The sequence below is a fragment of the Opisthocomus hoazin genome, chromosome 12 (assembly GCF_030867145.1).
Source record: "Opisthocomus hoazin isolate bOpiHoa1 chromosome 12, bOpiHoa1.hap1, whole genome shotgun sequence".
Lineage (NCBI taxonomy): Eukaryota > Metazoa > Chordata > Aves > Opisthocomiformes > Opisthocomidae > Opisthocomus > Opisthocomus hoazin.
This window is the reverse complement of record NC_134425.1, coordinates 14,447,586-14,471,477: the sequence shown is the minus strand read 5'-3', so window position 1 is coordinate 14,471,477 and position 23,892 is coordinate 14,447,586. Positions and strand designations below refer to the sequence as shown.

Below are 23,892 nucleotides of genomic sequence, written 5' to 3'. Positions count from 1 at the left end.
AGCCCGAGAGGCGCCCATTGGCTCCTGGGCGCGGGGCCGGGCGGGTCCGCGGGCGCGCGGCCCGGCGGCGGAGCGGAGCCGGCTGGCGCGGGGCGGCCGGGGAGCGCTGGCCGGGGAGGCCGAGGCCCCGCCGCGGAGGTACGGGGCGGTGCGGAGGTACGAGGCGGTGCGGGGCTGCGGGGGGCGCCTCGTGCGGAGCGGCAGAGGTTCGGAAGAGCCGAGGGCGGCCGGGCTGGTGCGTTCGGCGGGGGGGAGCGGCGCGGCTCCGCTGATCCGCCCGCTGCGGGAGAGAGAGGGGTGGGGGAGGCCGTGCTCGCCGCCGGGAGGGCTCGGCCCTGCGGGGCCCGCGGTGTGCCCTGCCCGCCCACGGGTCTCCCGCCCCGGTGTGCGGCCCCCGGCTGGCGGGGGAGCCGCCGGCCCCGCCCCCCCCGGTGTGTGTGCGTGGCTGGCGAGGATGGCGGGTTAGCGGGTCTCTTCGGGAGGGACTCCTCGGGCGCCGGGCCGGGCCGTGCACCCGCCGCACGGAGACTGTCCTCTGCAGAGCGGGGAGCGGGAGGTGCTGCGCAGCCCGAAGGTGCCTGCGGGGACGGGAGCGGGGCGGAGGAGCGCCTGAGGCTCTGCGCTCCGCTCCGGGCTTCCCTTCCTGCGGCGCGAAGCTGGCCGGACGCCTCCGAGCCCCGTGGCACGGGCAGGAGCCTCTGCTCGGGCCGCCAGCTGCTGGTCTCGGCGGCATCGGCCCGAGCGCTCCGCTGTCCCCCGCTCCGGCCCTGCGTGCCCAGAGTCTGGCGGCGGCTCCGCAGCTCGCCCAGTCCACGTCCCCCAGGGGCCGGCGGCGTTTCCCGGTCGGAGGCCTGACGTGCCCGGCCCGTCGGTCCCACCGCGCGGGCTGGCTGAGGTTCCTGGCGGGCACGGCTGCCGGGGGTTGCCGGCGCCTGCCCCTTTCCCCGCAGGGGCCCAGCAGCGGCAGCGTGCTGGGAAGGAGGGGGAGGCAAGCTGAAATCCCCTCCGGCAGGAGAAGGAGAGGAACTATGTTTTTCTTGCTCTGGATAAAAGCTGTCTGCTTCCTTCTGACCGTGCCTGGCAAGGAAGGGCTTGTGCCAGGCCTAACTCCAGGAGAGACTGCTCAGCTGAGCAAAGGAGAAAGAGGGAGAGAGCTGCAGAGAGGTGAGGCTCATGGCATTTCCTGCTGGCAGCAAATCTCTGCAGTCAGATCTGCTCTAGGCATGCCGATACTCATGGACGATCCTTTCCGTGTGGTATGCATGAGGTATGTAGTGGATACCAAGGCTCTCAGTTCTGTTTGACAGCAAGAAGGGAAGAATCAGGCAGAACAGCTCACAACATCGCTACGCCTAAGCCTTAGATGCATACAGGCTTGAAAGACATACCCCAGACTCACTGACCCAGGAGGTTAAGCTGAAAATGCTCTGCCTGGCATGCATCAACATGGCTGTTTGTAATCACAAGTGAACAAGCGCTCATTGTTAAAAGAAGTGGTTCGCTTACTTCTGGAGTGGAGTGCCAAATAGTATGTTTTTTCCTTCGAATATCAGTCATATCCACTGCGTAATATTTGATCACATGCAGAACCAACAGATCTTGATGAAAAAAACCAGCCCCAGACTTGGGGCCAAAAACTCCTGTGAAAGCCATGCCAAAAACTCCTGTGAAAAGTAGCACACCAGCAACATACACCTTCCCACCCTCATCTCAGCTGTGTAAGCTTCTGCCGCACGTGCATACCTACCACTTGGCAGTAAGCGCTGTGACCCTGCTGGCCTGACAGGACAAGCTTCAACAGGAAAAAATATTTACCAAAATGAATCAGATACATTAGAATTTATATCCTCATTTTTATATCTCATTGCTGTTGTTCGACAGGGAGAGGCTCCCCATAAAGGACACCATAAGAACACTCAGCAGCTATTTGTCTTTACCAAATTCACACAGTACTTCCACTCCAAAGCCAAACTGAGTATTATTTGCAGTGAGTCACAATATTAACGTGAAAGCAGTTTGTACGCGGTTACTCAAGCCGAGGGCTCTCGAACAGGACTGATCTCGCGCACGGTGCGATGAGGCGAGTCACCCTCTGCAGACGGCTGTTTCTCACCCCTAAGGGAGGGGAAAAAAAAAGTGGAGCGCGTAGAGGGATAGAATTAGTTGTCCAAGTCTAAAGTGAGCCGATGTGAATCCCACCCCTCTTATTTTTTTTACTGCTTAGTATGTGTGTGCTGTTCTGAAGTCATTTATGCCTGAGGGGAGAGAGGTGGAAGAAAAACTCTCTGCTTTTGCTTCCCTGGGAAAACTCATTCGGGAAATACCCAGGGCTAGAGCAGCAGCTGGCACTTCTAGTCTTAGCAGGGAAGACCTTCCCAGAACCGTTAGCTTTTCTTTGGTTAACTCATGCATTTTAAGTAGGTAACGAACCAGAGCCTGGAGGAATAAGGACATACCCTGCAGGTGGAAGTGTGATGTGTGACGAGAGCTCACGTTCCTTTCTTTTACGTTGCAGGACTGTGTCCAGCCCCTGTCCAGCCCCTTCTCCCTTTGCTCCACGCGGCAAGTCCGAGAGCATTCTGGCCTACGTAGGGGCCCAGATCAGTACACCACCTAAAGCTCTGACAGCAGCAGGGCTTGCGCTGCTCTTTGAAAACGAGCTTACGTTTCCAGGCTCCTTGCATGCACAGTCTTTGTATTTGACAAAACATTGTAATTTCCACTGGGATCTGGTACACGGAGATCCTTAGAAAGAGAGTTGTCTCAGGTACCATACTCGCTGGAGAGATTGGACCATGCTTCTAAAATACATAAAATAAAAGTAAGAGGCGTAGGTTAAGAGCTGGGGCTCCATAACCCAGAAACATGAGGAAGCAAGACTGCTGGGAGCAGGATTAACTGCTTTGGTTTATCCCGCTTGGTGTTGCTGGTGCCAAAAATTCTTGATGGTATTTTGTTGCATTCACAGTCTTTCCACAACAAACTTCCCAAGCTGTAATTTCAGTTTTTCCTTTTTCCTTTGTTATTTTGTGTGCTCAGCTTGCTCTTTCACTCCAAAGCTCCTCATCCAGGGATTTGTTTGTTAGAAACCCCAAGAGACCACATCCCAGGATAGGTATAACTCCAGGTATCCAAAGTTAGGGAGTTTGGTGTCAGTTGTGGACTGTGGTTTGCCCTGCTGGTTTGTTCTTCAGACTGATTTGTGTATTTAAGAGGGAGAAAAAACACACACTGCATTGCTGTAATTCAGAATAGATTTGAATGTATGTCTTGCAGCAGAGCAGCTCCATGGGTCCACATGGGCTCGCAGATCCGGATGGGGAATGGAGCCTTTCTTCTATCCTGGCAGTGAGCAGCAAATCCCCTCACACAGCTCCTGTGTGCCCATGCTGAAACGGTGGGCGGGTTGGGGCAGCGCTGCAGCTGCTGCGCGTGGCATCGCACCCCGTCCAGCTGCACGCGGCACTGGCCGGAGCTTTGCGGTTCGTTGTAAATTGCCCTCCGCGCGGGGGGTGACACACACGAGTGGATATGTGTAACACTGTCCATCTCCATCAAATCTGTCCTGGCGCCTCGAGGCCCTGGAGATAGACGTCCTTCCAGAAGCATGTCAGAGGGGCCTTGGGATCCTCCCTGTGTCAGAGGGAGACCCCGAAGCAACCAGCTCTTCAGGAGCACTGGCCACACAACGCTTCTTGGTGAAATGGCACGCAGCAGCCTTGAGCAGTGCCTCGGCGGTTTCCCTTCTAGCGTACCAAAAGGGTGATGTGGGGTGAAGGGCAAGGGAAGAACATCATTGTCCCAAACACACGGGACCAGGCGTGTGTCCTCCGCCTCTTCCCTTTCCCCTCCAGCCTCCATGGCTGCCGGGACTTGGGACAAGGAGGACGGGGAAAATGGTGGAGAGCGGCTCTGTTAGTGATTTGTGATGAACTCCTGAGAGCAATCAGAGCGACACACATCCCTGTGATCCCAGAGCTGCCCCGTGACGGCTGAGCGGCCTCACTGAGCGGGAAGTGACTCACATTCCCATGGCCGCCGGCCGCGGCAGCAGCCTTCAGCGCAGGAGGGGCTAGGTACGGTGAATAAACGAACTTACAGCATGGAGGGCCTTCCTGACTGCAAACTACCAATAGTAAACATTTGCTTTCGCTTCAGAGTTACCCTTATCTAGGTTTTTCTATTAAAAAAAACCCACCAGAGTACTGAAACCCCAGTTTGTATGAGAAGGAGGGAGCAGAGGTGTGGGAAGGGATGAGGGTGCTGCCTTCCACTTCCCCTTCAGCAGAGATCAGACTATTTTCAGAATGATGTGTCTTGTAACTGAAAGCAGCGGCAGCCCCAGCGTAATTGGGGTAATGGAGGAACGGCCTGGCTTTTGTGGGTTTATTCACATAGTGGGTGCTTTTTTTCTTTTTTTCCTCCCCTTTTTGTCACGCAGGGAGGACCAGCGGGAACAAGTGATACCGCACAGTTTTGTTCCTGCCTCAGCTCTGGCCCAGAAGGGTGCTGTGGGATTCAGGGGACTGTAACTAATCCTCGAGAAAGCAGGTGTGCAGTCAGAAACGGCAGGCTTGATCCCAAACCACGGATCTCCTCCCTGAGCCCGCATCCAGCCCAGCACCAGTTAGCTCCCTGCTGCCAGCACCAAGGGGGAGAGAGAGAGTGGGGGGGTCCTGGTGCCCTCCAGCTGTCACGGTGCGGTAACTCCTGAGCAAGTACTGACACCTGCACAAGAGCAGGTTCAGACCAACCGGCTTCCTTTACTATGGGCGCGCGGTTATACTGGTAGAGAGCACAGCTGTAATGCAAGAACTGGCTCTGCCTTCAGGGGCTTCCAGTGCTGCCATCTGAACTGTCCCAGTGTAGACTGGGCTGTTGCAAAGTGGGGTCAGAAAGTTTGAAAATTTAGTGTTACAAGGTAACAAACCGAAGTGAGGAGCGGTAAGGAGATCACTCGTAACCGCAGGTTGCGTTAGGAGTCTCACCTGTGCATATGTTTGCTGCTCAGCTTCACCACTTCCCTCTTTATTTTCCTCTCTTCAGAGTGAGCTGGAGATGGTGGACCATCTTGCAAACACCGAGATCAACAGCCAGCGCGTTGCTGCGGTGGAAAACTGCTTTGGGGCGTCTGGACAGCCCCTAGCTGTGCCGGGAAGGGTCCTTCTAGGAGAAGGGATTTTAACCAAAGAATGCCGCAAGAAACCAAAGCCTCGCATATTCTTCCTTTTCAACGACATCCTCGTTTACGGCAGCATAGTCATCAACAAAAGGAAGTACAATTCCCAGCACATCATTCCCCTTGAAGATGTCACTTTGGAGACGCTGCCAGACACCTTGCAGATGAAGAACCGCTGGATGATTAAAACCTCCAAGAAGTCCTTTGTGGTTTCAGCAGCTTCTCTCACAGAGCGGAAGGAGTGGATCAGCCATCTGGAGGAGTGCATCCGGCACCTGCTGACGAAGACGGGCCGGCAGCCCTCCACGGAGCACGCAGCTCCCTGGATCCCGGACAAGGCGACGGACATCTGCATGCGCTGCACACAGACCAAGTTCTCCACGCTCACCCGAAGGCACCACTGCCGCAAGTGTGGCTTTGTTGTCTGCGCAGAGTGCTCCAGGCAGAGGTTCCTGATGCCCCGGCTGTCCCCCAAGCCCCTGAGGGTCTGCAACCTGTGCTACAGGCAGTTGCTGGCAGAAAAGAAGAAGGAGGCGGAAGCAGATCGCAGGCAGCTGGACCCAATCCGTTCTGCCATCCCAGGCTACGAACCTTCCAGCGGCGATGACAGCGACAAGTCTGATGATGACAAAGCTGAGCAGTGGCCAGCAGACACGGAGTTTTATACCTCAGAAGTATCCTGGTCATCTTTCCATAGCTGATCTCCTTGTGAGTCGCTGGCATTTAGACACTGGGAAGCCAGCTTCTGGCCTCCAGTGCACGTCCTTTGTGATGCTTTCTCTGGAGGCCATGCCTAGGAAGGTGGATCTTGGCCCCCGTGTAGTGTCTGCATGGGGAGCAGAGACGGGGTTACCCCTCTGAGAACGTGTCTCGTATGACGTGAGCACAGAGAGCAACAGCTCGGTGAAGAGCACGGACTGGGGCAGAGACCTGCAGATCAGCCTTGGCCAAATGAGCTTACCCTTCAGTGCCTTAGTTTTTCTGTCTGCAAAAATGGAGCAATACTGACTTCTCTCCAATGCTTTGAGATCAGCTCCTGGAAGAAAAAGGAGCAAGAAACCCTGGAGTTGAACATGCTTGCCTGCCAGCGGTGTGTTCCTCTGTCGTGGGGAGGGGCACTCCGGATGCCGTTTTCCATGAGCATTTCTTCTGTGTCAGATTCTCACTGCAAGCGTGCCAGCCTGAGGGGATAGCCACTCATCCCTGCACAGTAAGGTCAGCACGGGCTTCCATTCCTACACCCGGGTCTCTCAACTTTGGAAACACTAAGGAAATAATGGCGCTCCGATTGCAGGGAGCTCGTACGAGGCTCGGTGTGAGCAGCCTTAGCAGAGCACTAAAGCATCCAGCTCTCTGGCATGGGGAGAGGCTGTTTTGGTGGTACTGGGCTAGGAGGGAGGAAGGAGAGGGGAAAGGGACAGGTAAAATTATACGGAGGATTGAGATGAGGAGGGAGAGATTTACAAGTCAACTTGAGTTGAGTCAACTAAGTGCAGAGCCCCAGATCTCAAAACCAGGCACTTCTACCAGATTACCAGCAACTTGATGAACTCAAACCTATCAGGTAAAAGACAGCCCAGGGAGGACTTGTTAAAAGCCTTGAAAAATCCAGGAAAATGTCCCAAATTAAGATCCTGTGAAGTACAGCACTTCAGCTTCCACTTCCCTCCTGAGCAGGAGCCCAAGGCACTGAATGCTCGCTCGTGGGCTCGCTTCATGTCTATCTGTTGCACGAGTCCAAAGTTAAGGTCCTTTATGTGCTTCCAGGATTGGAGTCCAAGACTTTATGGTTAACCTGAGATCAACTTTAAAGTTCAAATTAAGTTAGAACTAAGCCGTATTCTGTCATAATGTAGCGTGGGAGTAAGTATACTGAAAATCAGACAACAGCAATTGTTTTGCAGCAGACGTTTCTACAAACTCCGTTATTACTTTAAGTATATTTTTGTATTGCGTATTTTATGCTCTGGAAAAGGAACATGGCTGGGAGTACCTGCCAATGTTATAAACCGTTTCCTTACCATGACCTGTTCCAAACGGTGCATTGCCTGCCAAACTTAAGAGTTTTTAACTTTCAGTTCAAAGTAACCATTCTTACTGTTTTTGTAAACTGCCACTGTTCCAATGAATTTGTATCACTTGACTGTGTGTCAATAAAGATATGGCCAACAGGAAGAAGCCAGGAAAGTATGACAATAAAGCGTGTTGTTATTTAACGAGAGTCTTAAACAAGAGCTGGGATTCAGGCCGGGTGAGTTTTGCCTCCTCAGCCGTGGGGTGAATGCTCTGGGTTTCTGCTTTACCGCTTGAAGGTAAGCGCGAGTGAAAAAAAAATGCCGAAGCTGATGCTTCCTTTCTATTTATACCGTGTTATCATCTGACCGAGTTTTCCCAAGTCTTTTGCAATCCCCTGCAGTAGTCTGTATTAATTGAAGCGGTATTTTCCGGTGGGGGCACAGCTTAGAGTGGGTCAACAAACCTTATGACCTAAGCAGATGTTTTTGGGTTTTAAAGCAGTAAGTACACCGAGTTCTGTTTTTTCCATCCGTCTCCAAGCCTAGTTCATAACTCTGCGCAGCAGTGATTGTTTTTATAATGCCTCCCACCCAGCAGAAGGGTGTACATGCTATGCAAACAGAAAATGACCTTAAAAATAAACAGCCGCTAGAACAGTTCACAAGCCAAAAATAGCCCAGCTGCTCAGTCCGTGTCCGTAGCTGGCATTCCAGTTCCCTGCTCCTGAGGCGAAACTCCCGGTTTCTTCCTAGTAATTGGCTCCAGAAACGTATTCCAGTTTTGTACCTACTCCTTAGTTCTTTTGGAGATCAGCTTTTCTTTATCTTATTGTCCAAAGATCTTGATATTATCAGCCCCGAAAGAGCTATGAACTGGTGTTGTCCACTAATGAAGGACAGGCATGCCTCTAACAAATATTTTCTTGTTGAGCAAGAGCTTTTCTTAATCACAGCAGGAAAAAAAAACCCAAACAAACTCCACCAAAACCAACCCAGCCCCTTTTTCCTGTGCATGCTGTCGTCGATGACCTTTCTGGAAACGCACACACCTCCCAGCAACGGGCACGTCCCCATTCCTTACAAGAGGCAGGTATGGAGAAGAGTCAAGGGTGGAAAAGCTGCGACACTTGTGAATAATTCAGAATAAGGGTGACTCGCGTCCCATACACACACTGCTGCTTTGACACCTGGTGCTCTGCAGCCGAGGAGGTACAGCGAGCACTCGCACTTCTCACGTGCACGCTGCCTTGGGTGCGTTGCAGTGCCTTCTCCCAGCGCTTTCCCGGTCGCTCGCCAGCGGCTCGGCGTTGCTCCCAGCAGCCGTGCCTGCAGCATTGGGGTGTTGCACCGCAGCTGCTGCTGCGCGGGCAGACCCAGGAAGGCTGGGGCTGCCACAGCTTCCAGAGACATTTCTCATGGAAGCCCCCGGTAACCTAGCGACTCTTAAACTATTAATGCAGTAAAAGGTAAAAGGAGCCTGGCCAGGAAAACATGGGGAAATTTAAACAAAGCCTCTCCCCTCCTTCCTGGAGTCGTGTTCGCTGAGCTGGGGAGTTCAGCACTGGGATTAGAGCCTGGGGCTCCTGGCTCCTGGCCTGCTGAACACAGGAGTTTTACAGCACAGATGGTGCTGTTATAGTCCAGCCTGATTCTGTCTCCAAAGCATTAATGGGGCATTTCCTGACGGTTTGGGGTTTTTCTTTTTTGAGCTAAATAAATGCCTTGCCAGGGGTTCATTGGTGTTTGCAAACCCATGTGACTAGGAAGAGCGGTAGCTTGAAAGCTTGCTTTGGAAAAACATCTGTGGGCTGGGGATTTTGTGGGGTCACGTCCTCCTCCTGAAAGGCTCCCAGACACGACGTGTGGGGATCAGTTGCCAGAAGGGTTTCCTTGCTCAGCCCCTGCCTGAGGTGTCACGGCCCCCAGGGCACAGCACCATGCAGCCATCCCTGCTGCACACCAGCATGGCACTGCCCGACCCCAGGCTGCGCAGGTTCAGGAAATGGGGCTGGCTGGAAACAGCACCTTCTGCTCCCTGGAGCAGAAACTGGAGCCCAGGCACTTAGCAAAATGCAAGTTTTTCAGCCCTCAGAAAAATGGTTGCTTTGCATCTGGGCACGCAAGAGCCAGAGGACAGTCCCCGAAGCTGTCAGGAGCAAGGCCATTGCACTGAGCACGGAAAGCCCAACTGGAATGGTAGCACCAGACCTGCTGAAACAGCTGGGGGTTCTCCAGCAAAGAGGCAGGAGAACAGAGTGAAGCGCCACGCAGTGAGGCAATCCTCTTCTGCTCCCCAAAGTCGGTAGGAAGGTGAGGAAGAGGATGGCACTGCTGTAGCAGCCAGTCACAAAAGCCTAAGGAAAGGTAACGGGGAGATTTGCTCTATGACTAAACTGAAAAGAAAGGATCAAAGAGGTTCAGTGAAACACGAGTGCTCCGCCGTCCCGAGGCGCAGCCAAGGCACACCACCAGCTCCAGAGCACGGCGCTGACTCAGCAGTTCACAAGCATTCAGAGGCAGCAGGGTGAAGCGAGCCAGCTTCACAGTCAAATTCTTGCTCCCGGTTACTCAAACACTCAGTTTTTATCCAGGCAGGAGTTCTGGCTCTGCTGCAGCCCACAGCCTCTTCCGACTCACTACTGCCGCAAGGCAGTTTCTCGTGTTCCTCAGCCTGGGATTTTCAGTTAGCAGGAGGAACAGAGGAGCACAGATGGTCCCAACTACTGCTGAGCTTTAAAGCAATGCATCACCAATGAAAAATACAGGCTTCTGTTCCTGACTCTTTCTGCTCCGGGCCATGGATCTTTAAGAAAGGCACTGGCAGGAAGAAGATGTTACACTACTGTCACTTCCATGGTGGACACAATATGGCAAAATAGCCCCAGGAAACCCTTGCCCAAGACCCATGTGCTGGAGATGGTCTCCAGAGCACCTGGGAAGGAACGCTACGCTCCAGGGAAGCACAGGCTGCACACCGTGTTGTGAAGCACTGCGGGGGCAACACACGGCCAGGTCTGCTTTATGCTGCATGTCACAGGCAGCAGGAACCCCAGTGCCACGCACGTGTATGGAAAGGAGCCTCCCCTGCCCACGCATTTGTCCATAAAACCTCCGCACAGGCACAGCAGTTGGTGCTGCGGTCCCGAGACGGCAGCTGGAGGAGATGAGGCAGGCAGGGAGCTGGTATCGACTACTGGCGATCACCGAGTGACTCCCCTTGAAGTCGGCATTTGACTTCATTTCCAGTAAGGCCCAGAAACGCAAATAAACCATAAGCAGGTTTCCCGTAAACCTCTTACCTAGAGGTTCACGGCCAAGAGCGAGTTATGCTGCCTCCCCAGTTAGCTCTTGTGGGAAGGGCAGAGCAGACGGAGGAGGGGAGCTAGATCCGAGGTTTTGCTTTAACAGAGCACTCTTGTGCAGTGCCCTCTCCTGCACAATCAAACCACCCTGGGGCAAAGCATCTGCTGCCGGCAGTGACCGTGCTGCCCAGCAGTGACCCATGCAGCAAGGGAACACTGTGCCCCTGTTTGTTTGAGCTCTGTCTAGCCTCTCCTTTTTTGTCCCCAAAACAATGTGTTTTGGTGAGAACCTTAGGAAAAATATGGAATTTGAGAAGGCAAAAGCATTAACTGAAGGCCAGACAGGCTTCTTTTCCTCTAACAGTCAGCAACAAAAAAAAAAAAAGTCACACATGGTTTTTATCAGAAGAGTTACACAAAAGGTAAAGCCAAACCCTGCATGGTTTCATATCCAAAGGATCTTCCAGAGACACCAGAGGGAACAGTACATGTGGCACCACGACCTTTTGCAGATTTGTTCCCCCTCCCACCGCAGCCCAATGGAAGAACCATGTCCCCTAACACACATCGCAGCCCCACGCAGCCATTAGCCGGCGACGAACGCCCCGCAGAGCACAGCTCAGCTGTGAGCCGGCAGCAAGGGCGAGGGTCTGTGCCAGGGGAGCCCCCGGGCCGCCTGCCCGGGCTGCCCATCGCCCTGCGTGCAGCACTCTTGGCTCTGCGTGCTGCCAGAGTGCGGAGCGAGCCCCGTGCCCAGGAGAGTAGTGCTCACGGTGTTATACTAAGTAATAAAACAGGGAATCGAAATGTGAAATGATAATTGAAATTGATAAAGCCCTACCTCTATTACGGTTAAAAGCTTAAAATTAACTATACTAGGTTTAGAGAAACTAAGAAACAGGATTTTGAACAATGTGTTATTGTTTCATAAGAAGGATGTACCTGTCCAAAGTAGAACCAGAGGGTGACAAATCGTAAGCATAGCTACCAAGCTACAAAAAGCTGCTGAGATTGCCAAAAGCAACAGGTAATGAGGGGAAAGGTAACTCTGGCAAGGGGAGATCGTGAACACTGACTCACGGACCACCTACCCCAATTATACCCCAGACTCAGAAGATGAAGAAACTGAGCATGGGTACTAATTCACATCTGGACCAAGAGACTTTAACCAGTCATTTAACAGAATAACAATGCATCTGTATTAGGAAGATGAATATGGTAATATGAAGTGTATAAATGACTGTCAATTTGTGAACGGTGTGTGCCGTCTTGGGACAGACACCAATATTTGCGCAAATATGCAATAAAATACCTCCGCTCTGTGTGTATATTGGCATACTGCACACCGGGTAAATGAACCCACATTTTTAGGACAACAACAGGAGTGTGCCTTCTAGTCGTCCTCAAAAGGCTGGAACAGCTCAGATACCACGGTGCGAACTGGCAAACCAAACCACAAACCAGAGACACCGGCACCCAGGTCACAGCTGCCTGGTTCCCACCAGAGCCTCCGACCTGAGGAGTGTTTGCGCAGCAGCACGTTTCTGGCAAACCGAACCGAGTCGCTAGGTCCTTCCAAAGAACGGCCTTGAGCACGCGTGTTTGCTGACCAGCCTCGAAGAGCCAGGCAGCCCAGCAAAGTTTCGCTCTGCATGCCTTTCTCAGTGCAAAGGTCTTTTGTACACTCCTGTAAGACTCTGCACGCCCTTGGCAGCCCGCTCCCCCTCCCCGGGGGTACGGGAGCGCGCACACCGGTCCAGCACCTGCGGCAAGGGCCACAGAAGCGGGGAGCTGCCCGAGCACCTTCCCCCGCGCCGCTCCAGCGGCAGGAGGGAGCTCACACCGCTTGCGGGATGTCTCCGTGCTGAGGAGAGGCTGTTTTTCACGGGCTTGGCTGGACGCAGCTGCGCTCCCTGACACGCTCCCAACACAGCTGGTGTCACTGAGCCACCCCAGCCGAGCAGAGGGAGGAGGGACGCTGTGCACTAACCCTGCACGGGCCTCGGCAGCAGAGCTCTCTGCTGTGGTTCACACGGGGCAGACGCCTTACCCCAAACCCCAGCAGAGACAGGCTGGTGTCACTGGCACCCGTCCCCTGGCCACGGGAGGACTTCTCCCGCAGGGTATCAGGCTGCAGCCACGTTTGTTCACCCCACTAGTGCCACGTGCAGGCCAGCGGGCTGAGCAAGCGCCTGACTCTGTGCCGGGTCTGAACAGGCACCCAGGATGTCACACGCTGCAGCCGCCTGTTTGCAAGGGAACAGCCATAACGATGAGAGGTTCTACACAATCCACTGGTAAGGATGTTCATCAGAGGAAGATGACAAATAGACCGTAACACTTTGCTATTTCAAGACTTCAGCAGTACCACTGCTGTCCCTCTAGTACAGCAGCTAGAGGTATAAAGCGGGGTCTGTAAGGCAGCTGTGTGGCCCCCGAGCAAGGGCAGCCCCTCCCAGCACAGCCCTGGAGCCAGGGACAGCCCTTTCGGGAGCAGCAGTGCTGCAAGCACCCTGGCAGTCACCCAGCAAGCATCCCTCACGCCAGCTGACATCCTCTCTCTCCTCAGGGACGCGCAATAGCCAAAGCCCAACACACGGCTGTGTCACAGAAGGGATCCTAAAGGGTACATTTGTTGGTTCAGACCTTACAAGTCAAAGACAGACTGGCAGAAATAGGGTTACTCCTCCACAGAGCTCTCCCCATTTCAGCACCCGCACCGCTCGGGAGAACCATCTGGGCCATCCACGAGGCACATGGATTGCAGCTCCTCTTCCCCCTGGGAGATGGGGCAGGGCCCTGTGCTGGCAGCAGGCAGAGGAGCTGGTCATTACCCCAGCACGAGCGATGCAGCTCCCCAGACATGAGCATTCACAGGCAGCTCCAGACCCAGATGTGGTGTTAACAGCTGTTCAGGGCGCAGCAGGCTGATCCACCTCCAGCACAGCTCTGCCTCCCGCCCAGCAGCACTTCAGCTTTCTCCTCCCTGCCCATCGTCCCCCAGCAGAATGTGCCTCCCGTGTTTCAGAGGCTGGGTTTTCCCAGGGCTGGCTCGCCAAGCTACGTCGGTGGGATGCACAGGGGAAGAGAAGGAGATTTTTTTTCCAATAAATTTCAAATTAGTTCATGAGAACACTTAAAACATGCAAAAAGAAAATGTGAAGAACTTTTCAATCAGCATACGACCCACATAATCTCTCTCTGTAAAACAACTTTCCCTTCTGCAAAATAAAGCAATAGCATGACCATATCTTAATACTTCCACTGTATGCAAGGAATAAATGAATAAAGGAGTTTTCCCGCTTTAAAAATACTGTTTAATGATTTGGGTTCTGGTGGCAAGGAGACCTTTCCCGCTTGGTGCAAGCAATAAAGACATTTGGTTTAATTTTTAAGCTGATACTGCAATTTCAAGAACATGAGATACCTGATTTCAACTGACAGGCCAAGGGAGGTTCTATTTCCTACCTCTGCTTAACCACTGGTCTGGACACAGAGAAGTGTTCAGGGGGGAAGGCTCCACTCCTGAGCGGGATGACAGGCACAGGCAAACGGGCAGGCCGTCCCCTGTCACAGGAAAACCCTTTTGTACAATACAAAGTGTGCCACACTGTTTTCAGAACGCAATTGCTTTGGCAGCACATACGTCGTGTTTTACTTGCAATAGCACAAATGTAGGCACAAGCCTGCAGAAATTGTGTGCTGCATGTGTTTGGGGTAACATCTGAAAGCAGTCTTAATAAATCAGAGCCAGACTTCACCTACCTACCCCAAAATCACGAGGGACGGCGTGTAAGAGGCACCTGCAGAGCAACACTTCCGCTGCTTTAGTCTCTTGACAGCTTGTGGCGAGAAACTTCTTGAGGCAGTGGTTGACTCTGGACCGATGTGTTTAACTGTCCTCGCTGCCATCACCTGCCTGATCACTTTCTGAGCACATTTTGGCTCGGCACCTCGAGCATCCCATGCCAGTTGGCTCCATGATTCCCGCTGCGCTGTGTGAGCCACTAGCCCATCTCTCTCTACACAGATGCATGCCCATACCATGTTATCCTGCTCTGTATCCTTCCTAGCTCTGCAGTGCCCTTTTTGGCTCAGAAAGGACTAACCAGAGTGGACTGAGCAGACTGCAGACTATTCAACACATGGCTACGACCTGGATTCATTCAGCGACATAACAGCGTTTACTGCTGCCTTCTCAGTTTCCTTCCCCGTCTATCCTAACCTTCTCATTGCCTTCTGACCTGCTGCTGAGCAGAGCTTGTATTGTCAGAAATCTGCCCACAGTGACCTCAAGCTCTTTCCTGAGAGAAACCAGGTCACTCAGAGCCCAGCACTGTGACCACGCAATCAGGGTTGTCTTTCTTCTGCAGTCTTTTACCAATGCTAACCAATACCTACCGTTCTACTGACGCTGGCTCACGCCGATGCGAGCAGCTGATAGCAGGCGGCTGGACTGTCCAGAACGGCTTTGAAACCTTGCAGTTAAAGTAAAGCATCCGCTCTGTTCCTTGACATGTCAGCACAGTACATGCACACAGCGTGAACTGGTTTTCCTTTGCAACAAGTACACAGCAGTACGATACTGTAAGTACAACACGGTGCCAGTAGCACAGAAACTGGGGCTCTGCAGTTAAGCACAGCAGTGCCCAGGTTTAACTCAGTGGCACTGGGACCATATCCTCTGGGCAGAGTTAGGAGATGGTGGAGGCCGTATGCATGGATGGAAACCAAGCTGCTGCAAAGCACAGGAGCCACTTTGTCAAACACGGGGTGCCGTGCTGCCTTGCATGAATACTGGAGGTTCCCAAAGACGCGCCAAGGCAAACCGAAAGAGACGGGGCTCCTTTGAAGCTGGCTCAGTTGTTGGGGTGTGAGTAGCCAGTAGTTGGTTAACTGATTTCCTGGTTGCTGTCTGAAGATACCATCTAGTTTTGGTTTATTGCATAACAATACAGTGTAGTTAAATTCTGTGCAGTAGAAATCCATACCTTTGTCTCCAGGCTGCATGGCAGCTTAATTAGTTAGTATCAGCAGAACACTTTGAAGATGCAAAGCACTACAACAGTGCTCCTTATTATCTTCATTGCTACTTATCATTAGTGGCACAATGCGAAGGCTAATCCTTGCCCTGTACATGGGGGCGGATGTGCTGCCGCCACTGTCAGCAGCCCCAGTCCCAAGGGGCCGGGCTGGGGACAAGCCCAAAGTTTGGATTAGACTCAGCAGCAGCACAGGCTCCTGCAGAGTTAAACTTCAGAGACGGCAGAAAGCCTCAAGTATGCAGGCGGCTGCCAGGAGACGGGAGGCTGCTTGCTGTGGTTATGGAACAAATATTTTTATACACAGATTCCTGGTGAGAATGGCTGGGAACAAGCAAGCGAGCCCCTTTTATGGAAACCAACAAAATCAGATCCAAGAGCCTGCACCCTATTTAGCTTTTTATGACTGACTTTGTTCCTGCGTAAGCAGTTAATCAACTGCCGTTTGGTCAAAAGTCTGCTGCGTGAACTTTAGCTCGTGAACAGGCACAGAGCAGGCTGCTGATTCCTACTGATACTCCAGCAAGTCTCCTGCTCTAATGCAGTATTTGCTAAAGTGTTCTGCCCTGTCCCCTGCTTTCTTGAGTAATTTGAAGCCTTTGCTCCTGCACTCCATCTCTCCCAAGCCCAAATATTACATTCAGCTGTTGCGCCCTCCGTATCCTTCTCTGTTCTAAAAGGGAGAAAGTCTTTAACTTAGGATTTTGAAAATCTGGTTATGTAGCGCTTAAAATTAACCTGGAAGGGCAAGACAGAAAAGTTAGACAGCCCCCTCATTTTGGCCTGAAAGAGCAGGATTCCTAGAGCCAGAGAGGTCTGAATGAATGCAGCTGGCAGTCAGAAGTCAGAGCTGCCCTGGCTTCCTTTCTTCTTGTAGAAAGCTTCCATTAGTAGTGAGCAGAACTGCCTGCTGGGGAGAGGGCAGAAATCTAGAGGAACTATCCACTGGCACAGATAGCTGGGCGAGACCCAAAATTCACGTTGGAAATCCATACAAATACCAGAAGAACAAGCTTACCTACAGTTCTGCACCCCAGACAGGCTTTACCCACTGGCTCAACTGCTTCAGCAGGAGACACAGATCTCCTCCAGCTGGGAGGAACACCGGTGCCCAGGGAGGTGTAGTTGGGGCTAAACACAGACCTGGCCCGGCTCCATGATCTCTCTCACCCGGAACCCTCCCACCTCTGTAAGCATTCAGGGGCCAATTCTGACTCAGCTGGGCGATTCTCCAATTACTTTGTCCTAACATTTCAACACAAGGAGCTGCTCAGGGAGCTGCAGCAGGACGAGGTAAAAATAAGACCTCCAAAGCTTTTGTTTTGTTAGATCATTTTTGACCCCAAACTGCAAAGATTGATCATCATATCTTATTGACTGATACAGAAATAACAAACCCTTCATGCTGTCTTCAGATTACACGTACAAGGGAATATCCAAGAGTGCTCTACTCTGAAGCAGCATGTCAGAGCACAGCAAAGATTTAATCTCACCCTAAATCACTCCTGTCCACTGAGACTGAGCAGGAAATAACGAATACAAAGCATTTGCATCCTGTTAGACACTCCCGTGCGGGGTCTGATTAGTTAAGGTCAAACACCAGTGTAAATCTTTCATTCCCCTGCAACAAAGTAAGTAGCTACGTTTCACAGCCTACCAGTTTCCTCTTCCTCCCGATTGCCGTGAACCTCCACTAACATTTATGACATTCCTCCTTTTTCAATGCTCATGTCCCGACTGAAAGATCGGAGAGCAGTTAGCTGCATAACAGTGCTATTACATTTTTGTAACACACCATTTCCTATGGATAGATTGCAAAGTGTCTAACAAAAAACCCATTCAGGAACGAGATGGGGAGTTACTCAAGGTCACCCAGCAAACAAGCAGAAGAGCCAGTGAAGGCGATACCTCTCCCAAGGCCCAGCAAAAAGGGCATTGTCTTTGGTGGAAGATCAGCAGTGGCACTAGATGAAACCACAGCATTTTGAGGGAATTGCAAAGGTACAGATGTTCAAAAGCAGTCTCTTTACTGCATGTTGAACGCTGTAATGTTCATGTTTGCCTAAATCCTTCTTGCTGAACAGTCATCCAAAGAAATGAATGCCTTCATTTTTGCAGGCTGCAGAATAATTTTATATATTTACCTCTTAGGCTCTTCTGGAATTCATAAATCACACTTAATGAGAAGTATTAGCACACGCTTACTGCAATTAAGTGATGAATGTTTGATTTCTGGCTTACAGCCTGAAAACTACATAGATTTCTGTGATCTCCAGAAAGGTAAAGATGAAACTCCAGGTTTTAATTAGGGGCTAATAGCTTTAGTTCACTGCAATGTGAAGGCCTTTGATTTTTTAAAAGGTTTCCAACCCAGCTGAAAGTCCGCTATTCAATTAGTCTGGAATTATACATCAGCTGGCCAAGCAACCACAGCCTTTCTAAGAAGCTATTGCTTTCTCCCTAAACCTTTTAATCCGGGGAAAGCAATGTGTTCCTTTCACATCGTCTGGTTGCACTGGTGCTGCTAAACTGCCAGTGGAGACTCAGCTCAGCAGGTCCTACCCCTGTAGCTGCGCAGGATTAGACCCTCGAGTCTGCCCCTATTTCACTAGTGAGCACTACTGGGACTGCTGCAACACCGTGAGCAAAAAATGGAAGAACTGAATTTCTGCATGAATCTGCATATTTTTTAACAGAAATATTAAGATCGGCATAAAACCTGAATGACTGGGAATATGTGTATGTGAAAGCACCAGAATGACAACTGAAAGAGAGGCCTATACGGACAGCGAAGGATGCCACTCCATCACATGGAGGAACGCATTGCCGCTGGCGAGTCCCGGAGGCCCCACACGGGTGAGACCACAGCACAGACACCTCTCGAAAAGAAGACCCTGCGCCAACAGCGGGCCAGTGGCAGAGGTTGCAACAAATCACAGACACCATTCCTCCTTCAGACACCCCGGTGGACTAACAGGAAGGCAACAGAATATAAAAGATATCCTGAAGGATATAAAGGATCTGTCCAGAAACTTACTTCATTATTGGCAATCAAGAAGAGCCCAGGAGATGAAGCGAGGATTTGACTCGTCCTCCATGTTGTGCACAAGCAAACCTGGTCAGAGCATTTGAGCAGGTACATCACAAGAGTATGGCTGTGTAAATCAGTTTGTGTAGTGACTTTGAATAATACAACCCTCTTCCCCTTCCATAAGATGTTTCAGTGAGTTTTGTAACACCAGTTCCCTATAAGCCAACCAAACGGGAGACAAGGCATGCTAATCTCTGTCGGGTTGCAATCGCCAAGTCGCTGTCATCTGAACGAACGAAACATGGACACTCTGAGTCTCAGTAGCTTTATGCTATGTGTGCTAGACAGAAATTAACTTCACAAGAAGAGCCATCCTGGCCCAACTAAGCGCTTTGCAACACAAGCTTTCCTCCCTAAAGAAGCAGGTGGCTGCAGCCTTTCCACCCTACCTGTATTCCATGCACTGAAGCACGTATGGCAGGAGCTATAAATCGTGAACTATGAGAGGGGAAAGCAGTTCCACCCGAGCACAGTGGCCTATGCTCAGGCTACGGTGGAGCGTACAACACATCGCAGCGCTGGCATCATCTCAGACAACATGGTGGGAAATAATCAAATAATAAAACCAAACTGCTGGCTGTATCACACCCCACTGTCACCATCAGCCAGCAGTCGTCACCTCGCACAACCCTCCATCGCCATCGGGTGTTGCCATCACCACCTCACACAAAAGCAGCTGAATGGAGAAGCTGGGTGGCTGCCCAAAGCCATTCAGCAAACCATTGCTGCAGGAGATCAGTCAGCTCCGCAAATGTCCCCGAGTCGGGCACCAGAGCACCTCTCCGAAGCACCCTGCTCCCCAGAGCTGGCTGGCGCAGCAGGGAGCCGCAGCCCGCAGAGCAGCCCCAGCCGCCGGCCTCCCCTGGCAAGCAAGCACCCCTCCGCAGAGGCACGCGCCCCTGCTCCGAACCCACCGAGCCCTCCGGGCGGTGGGGACCGTCTCTACCCTTCCCAGCAAACTCCTCCATCGGAGCGGGCGTGCAGCCCTGGAAGGAGGGGGCTGTCCTTAGAAAAACTGCCCACGTAATGCTAATCCATGTTACTTTCCACACTGCGGTAAGAGGTGAGAGCTGATGTGACCAGGGCCACGCGAACAGGCTTGAGCCAAGAGCCACCAGACCCTCCTTCGGGGGAGCATGTACTTACTCTGCAGAACCTCAGCTCCGAGGTTCGAAGCAGCTCTCGGCCTGCTCACCTTTTGGGCAGATTACCTCTGCTGGCGAGGTTCTCGCTGCCTGCTGTAAACTCAGCATTAGTCAGTTAACGGGATCTCAGGATTGTTCTGCTTTTACAGTTCTTTGTGCACTCTATCGTCAGTGGGTCAATACAGGGAATCCTCTTACACAGCAGGATCTCACCAAAACCCTGTAAAACCTCCAGTTAATGAGAACGATAGCAACTAAACAGTATCACAGGCACCGCGGTGTGCCACCATGGTGCACCACCCTAGCACCCTGCTCCCTACCCTTTCAAGGTCTCCACTGCAGTTCTCATGCTCCTCCAGCGGACCAAGCCTGGGAGCCCCTGCAACGCCACTGGGAATGGGACCTTTAGGAAGCCTGCACTGTGACAGTGACTAGCAAAAGACAGAATTTTCACAGCCAAATACTCCTCAGTCCTGCAGGGTCTGTGTCAGCAGCAGTTACACATGGGTCAGTCGTACGTGAGAAGTGAGAGCCACTCCAAAGGCTGCACAGGCAGAGCTGCTACAGATGCAGGCTTGAAGGTGATACAGCTGAACAAGGAAATGCAAGCTCCCGAAAAACCAGCAAATATTCTTCACAGCCTTGCCAATTCACCTGTGGTCAATCAGTCTCTGCAAACTGGCTGCTGCTCAGCTCACAAAATCCACTTCTCCTTCAGTAATCATAGGGTGAAACTGCCCTCCTCTGCCTGATTGTGTATATTGTCTCTGTAATTAAATGTCACATGCAGCTGCAGTAAATATTTGTGCAGTCATAGCTCACATATGATAACAACAAAAAACAACTTCATCAGGGAATGTATATGAATTCTAGTCTAGTCTGTAGCCAGGCTGATATTTGTAATCTAATACAAATTTATTAAAGCCAGGGATTTAACACACTAAGTGCAAAAAAAAGAAGTTACCCCTGCTTTTAATGGAAAAAGATAACTGTGTTATCCATATACTGAGGCAGGCTTGATAGAATGAATTTAAGAAACTGGTTGCCACTAGTTTGCACATCTCAATTACTTGTCTATGTTTGAGTTCAGGAATTTTTTTTAAAGATATTCCCTCTCTTTGCTAACATCACATTTTACAATCATGCTTGATTTCTATTTTTAAATTAGCTTAAAAAAAAGTGACATAGAAAAAAAAAGAATTTTTAACTAAAATTACATCACCTGCCAGTGAAAATCTAGCTTGATTCTGTCACATCTACATCAGGTTAATAACCAGCATCATAGATGGTTTCTTTATATAAATATGTACAACTCCCCATAGTGATTCCTTCAGCTGCTTCCCAAAACTGCTGGCACTGCATTACCTCATTTTTGCTATGATGAAGAATCACAATTGTTAGAGTAAATTTCATTACACTGTAAAAAGCCTGCTCTGGAAAGATTTACTTTCCATACTGTACACTTGCACCTAGCTGTTTGGAGAGGTAATTTATCAGCATTGCTGTCAGCTTCTCCTGGAGACCAGCACTTCCCATGACCAAAGCAGTCAGCTGAACAGCATCAGTCCAGTCTAACTGCCTGAGAATACGAACGGCTTCATCACAGAGCATCTGCTGCTCGGCAGGAGGCAATTCCAATAAAATCTGAGGAACCGGCTTGAACTGTCCAGCAGACATCCAGGCACCGAGCAATCCACCAAATGCTCCTCCTAGAACGGAGAGAGAGGTTACTCTTTACCAGTTAACGCTAGACACCTGAAATTCTATCCACAGCCTTCATCAATAATGCTCCCACCTGTTTTGGAAATCAATGCAGAGTTCCTGTGTGTCTACTTCAACTAGATTTCTACAGGATGTTCAAAGCACCAAGAAGGATTTTTAAAGCTTTCTATATCCACAGCAATCAATCGCAAAGGAACACAAGGAATCAGAAACAAAACAACACTCCTTAGGGCACTGGTCTCTAGGACAAGCTTTACTACTAAATAAATCCATGCCCCAGGAAAACAGCCGACCAACAATTGCCTTATCAGTGCCACTAACACATAATTAATCTTATTAGAACTTCCCAGAACCATCCAAGCTTTCTGCTTCCATAGAGCTGCACATTGCAGCCTGCCACTGCCATGAAGTCCATCCCTCGGAAGGTGCTCACAGAGAGCAAACCCACCAGCTTCCTGGGGTCAGACACCGTCACGCTTTCCCCTACCAAGCCAACACCCCACTGCCTGCCCCAGCCGGTCAGCAAACACTCCACCAAGCAGAGAGGTTCCAGGCCATCAGCAGAGCAGCAGAGGGGTCCCCTACAGCTGACATAACTGCGGCTGCTGCTGAGAAACCAGCGCTGCACTCCTGCACGGTTGTTCTCCTGCAGAGAGTTACCGGTCTAACTTGTAGGCAGTGCTTTTCCACAGAAATCCACACAAGCCACTGCTGCCCAGCGACACAGACGGCCTGGTGGAAGGAAGGACGGAAAGAAGGACAGAAGGAGAACCCTTACAACCACGGGGTGTCAGAACTGACTCTGCCTCTCTGCCTCCAAAATTCCTAGCCCCATCGACTGCTCGTAAAGAAGCCATTTACGCACTCACAGGGATGCAGTTTTTCATTATGAACACTTAAACAAACACTTCAACAAAATGAGAAAATACACCCAAGAACAACTACAGTGTTTCTCATCATCTCACTCAAGAATGAGGTCACTTACACTCTTAAATTTGCTTCTGAACTACAGATTACAAATTTCTTCCAAAAGCTTAGTTTCGCTTCTTTGTTCCGAGTAACCTCAGTCATATGTTTGTCAAAATATTACTTGTGGCTATTAATTAAGCTCTGTGTTTGTAACAGGAGTACATACACAGCTTCCGTTTGCTTTTTCTCTTATCAGTATATTATCTGGTTATTTTTTGTATCTCAACCTTGCTAACCCTTCACGCAGCCATACTGCAATTTACTCCAACACCAACAAGCCAGGAAATTGCTGGAACTGCTCGCACGAGTAAGGACCAAGGCCCACACGGCTTCAGGAACACCAACGCGTGCCTTCCTGACGCACACCTCATTTCTAAAAGCCAACACAGAAAACGGCATCTTGTTAAAACCCGGTTACCTCACATCTCAGTGCTGCGCACCCCGCTCCTTCAACCCTTCAACCTACTACACACACTTACCAGTTTCTTCACTCAAGGACTTAACCACACTTCTTCTTCCTCAAGCAAAACACGCTTACCTACAGCGATTCCAGGTGGACCTCCCATCAGACCCCCAACAAATGCTGTTGCACCAGCCAGCAGTGCTCCTTGACCAGAATGTCTGACAGCAGCTTTCATCCCCTTCTTCTGAGCGAGTTGGCACAAGAGCTGTATCACATCGTCAACACTGATGGGCATCGTGGCGAGTTAAGATCCTGGAAAAGATGTTTGAAGTTATCCTTTGATAGCTGCAACAGGAACTAAAGCCTGCTGCTGCTGAACTGTAGAAAGAAACAAGAGTTCAGGAGTCCGTGACACTAAAAGGACAGAGGCAGAGCCAATACAAGGAAAAGAGGAAAACTACTTTCTCTTTCATTTCTGGGAAAAGCAAACCTGTTTCCAAACAGCTAACCGTTACTGAAACTGCAAAGACAAAGCAGAGCCTCCCGCCACCGTAACCAGCAGGTTACAACTGACGAACCTGCCAGGTATTTTCTCCTTGTCCTACGTCTTGCCACAAATTAGTTGTTTGTTTTCGCACATCAGTTCTTTTCCCCATTTTGTTACGTGCTTAAACACTTGCAGGCTGGTCTCAAAGTGGGGGCTGACTACAGCAACCAAGCAGAGCCTGAGGAAGGGAACAGATTTCAGAAGGAGTCAGAGGAGAGAGCTGGCATCAGGAATAAGCAGGAGGCTCTGGAGACCGGGCATCGGAAACACAGTGGGGGGTGTACAGCGGTCGGGGCCCAGAGCAGACTCCTGAGACGACTCTCCTTCGTACGAGGCGGCAGAGAGACGGGACTTCAGCACCCTTTCAAACTAATACAGGGCAACATTTTGGAATCTCTGCATATTAAATATTCTTTTCCCAACACTGCTTGCCCTGTCACAGCAGGCAAATCAGGAGGCATTAGAGTAGCACACACA

At 51.1% G+C, this 23,892-nt stretch overlaps 2 protein-coding genes across 12 annotated transcripts in view; one reads left to right on the top strand and one right to left on the bottom strand.

Moving 5' to 3' along the window:
* LOC104338232 (protein C19orf12 homolog) overlaps window positions 1-23,292 on the bottom strand; it is a 64,273-nt gene extending 40,981 nt beyond the window's left edge. For 9 of the 10 annotated variants that reach the window (XR_012765304.1, XR_012765299.1, XR_012765303.1 and 6 more), the window contains exon 1: window positions 23,004-23,090. Coding sequence is in view for 1 of the 10 variants with exons in the window: in XM_009944254.2 (XP_009942556.2) it covers window positions 21,218-21,483; window positions 23,004-23,163 (426 nt within the window). In the remaining 9 variants the exon portion in view is untranslated. Of the gene's footprint in view, window positions 1-20,665; window positions 21,484-23,003 lie in introns of those variants that run through there. The other variant, XM_009944254.2, reaches the window with a different exon arrangement.
* PLEKHF1 (pleckstrin homology and FYVE domain containing 1) lies at window positions 68-7,373 on the top strand. Of its 2 annotated transcripts, none has more exons than XM_075433987.1 (2): window positions 68-138; window positions 5,047-7,373. In XM_075433987.1, exon 2 carries the CDS (start codon window positions 5,059-5,061, stop codon window positions 5,878-5,880), a length of 822 nt encoding a protein of 273 aa, XP_075290102.1. In that variant the 5' UTR covers window positions 68-138; window positions 5,047-5,058; the 3' UTR covers window positions 5,881-7,373. The 2 variants fall into 2 exon arrangements, with proteins under 2 accessions (XP_075290102.1, XP_075290103.1); XM_075433988.1 differs by having other exon boundaries at window positions 70-156.
* Window positions 23,293-23,892: the final 600 nt, after the last annotated feature.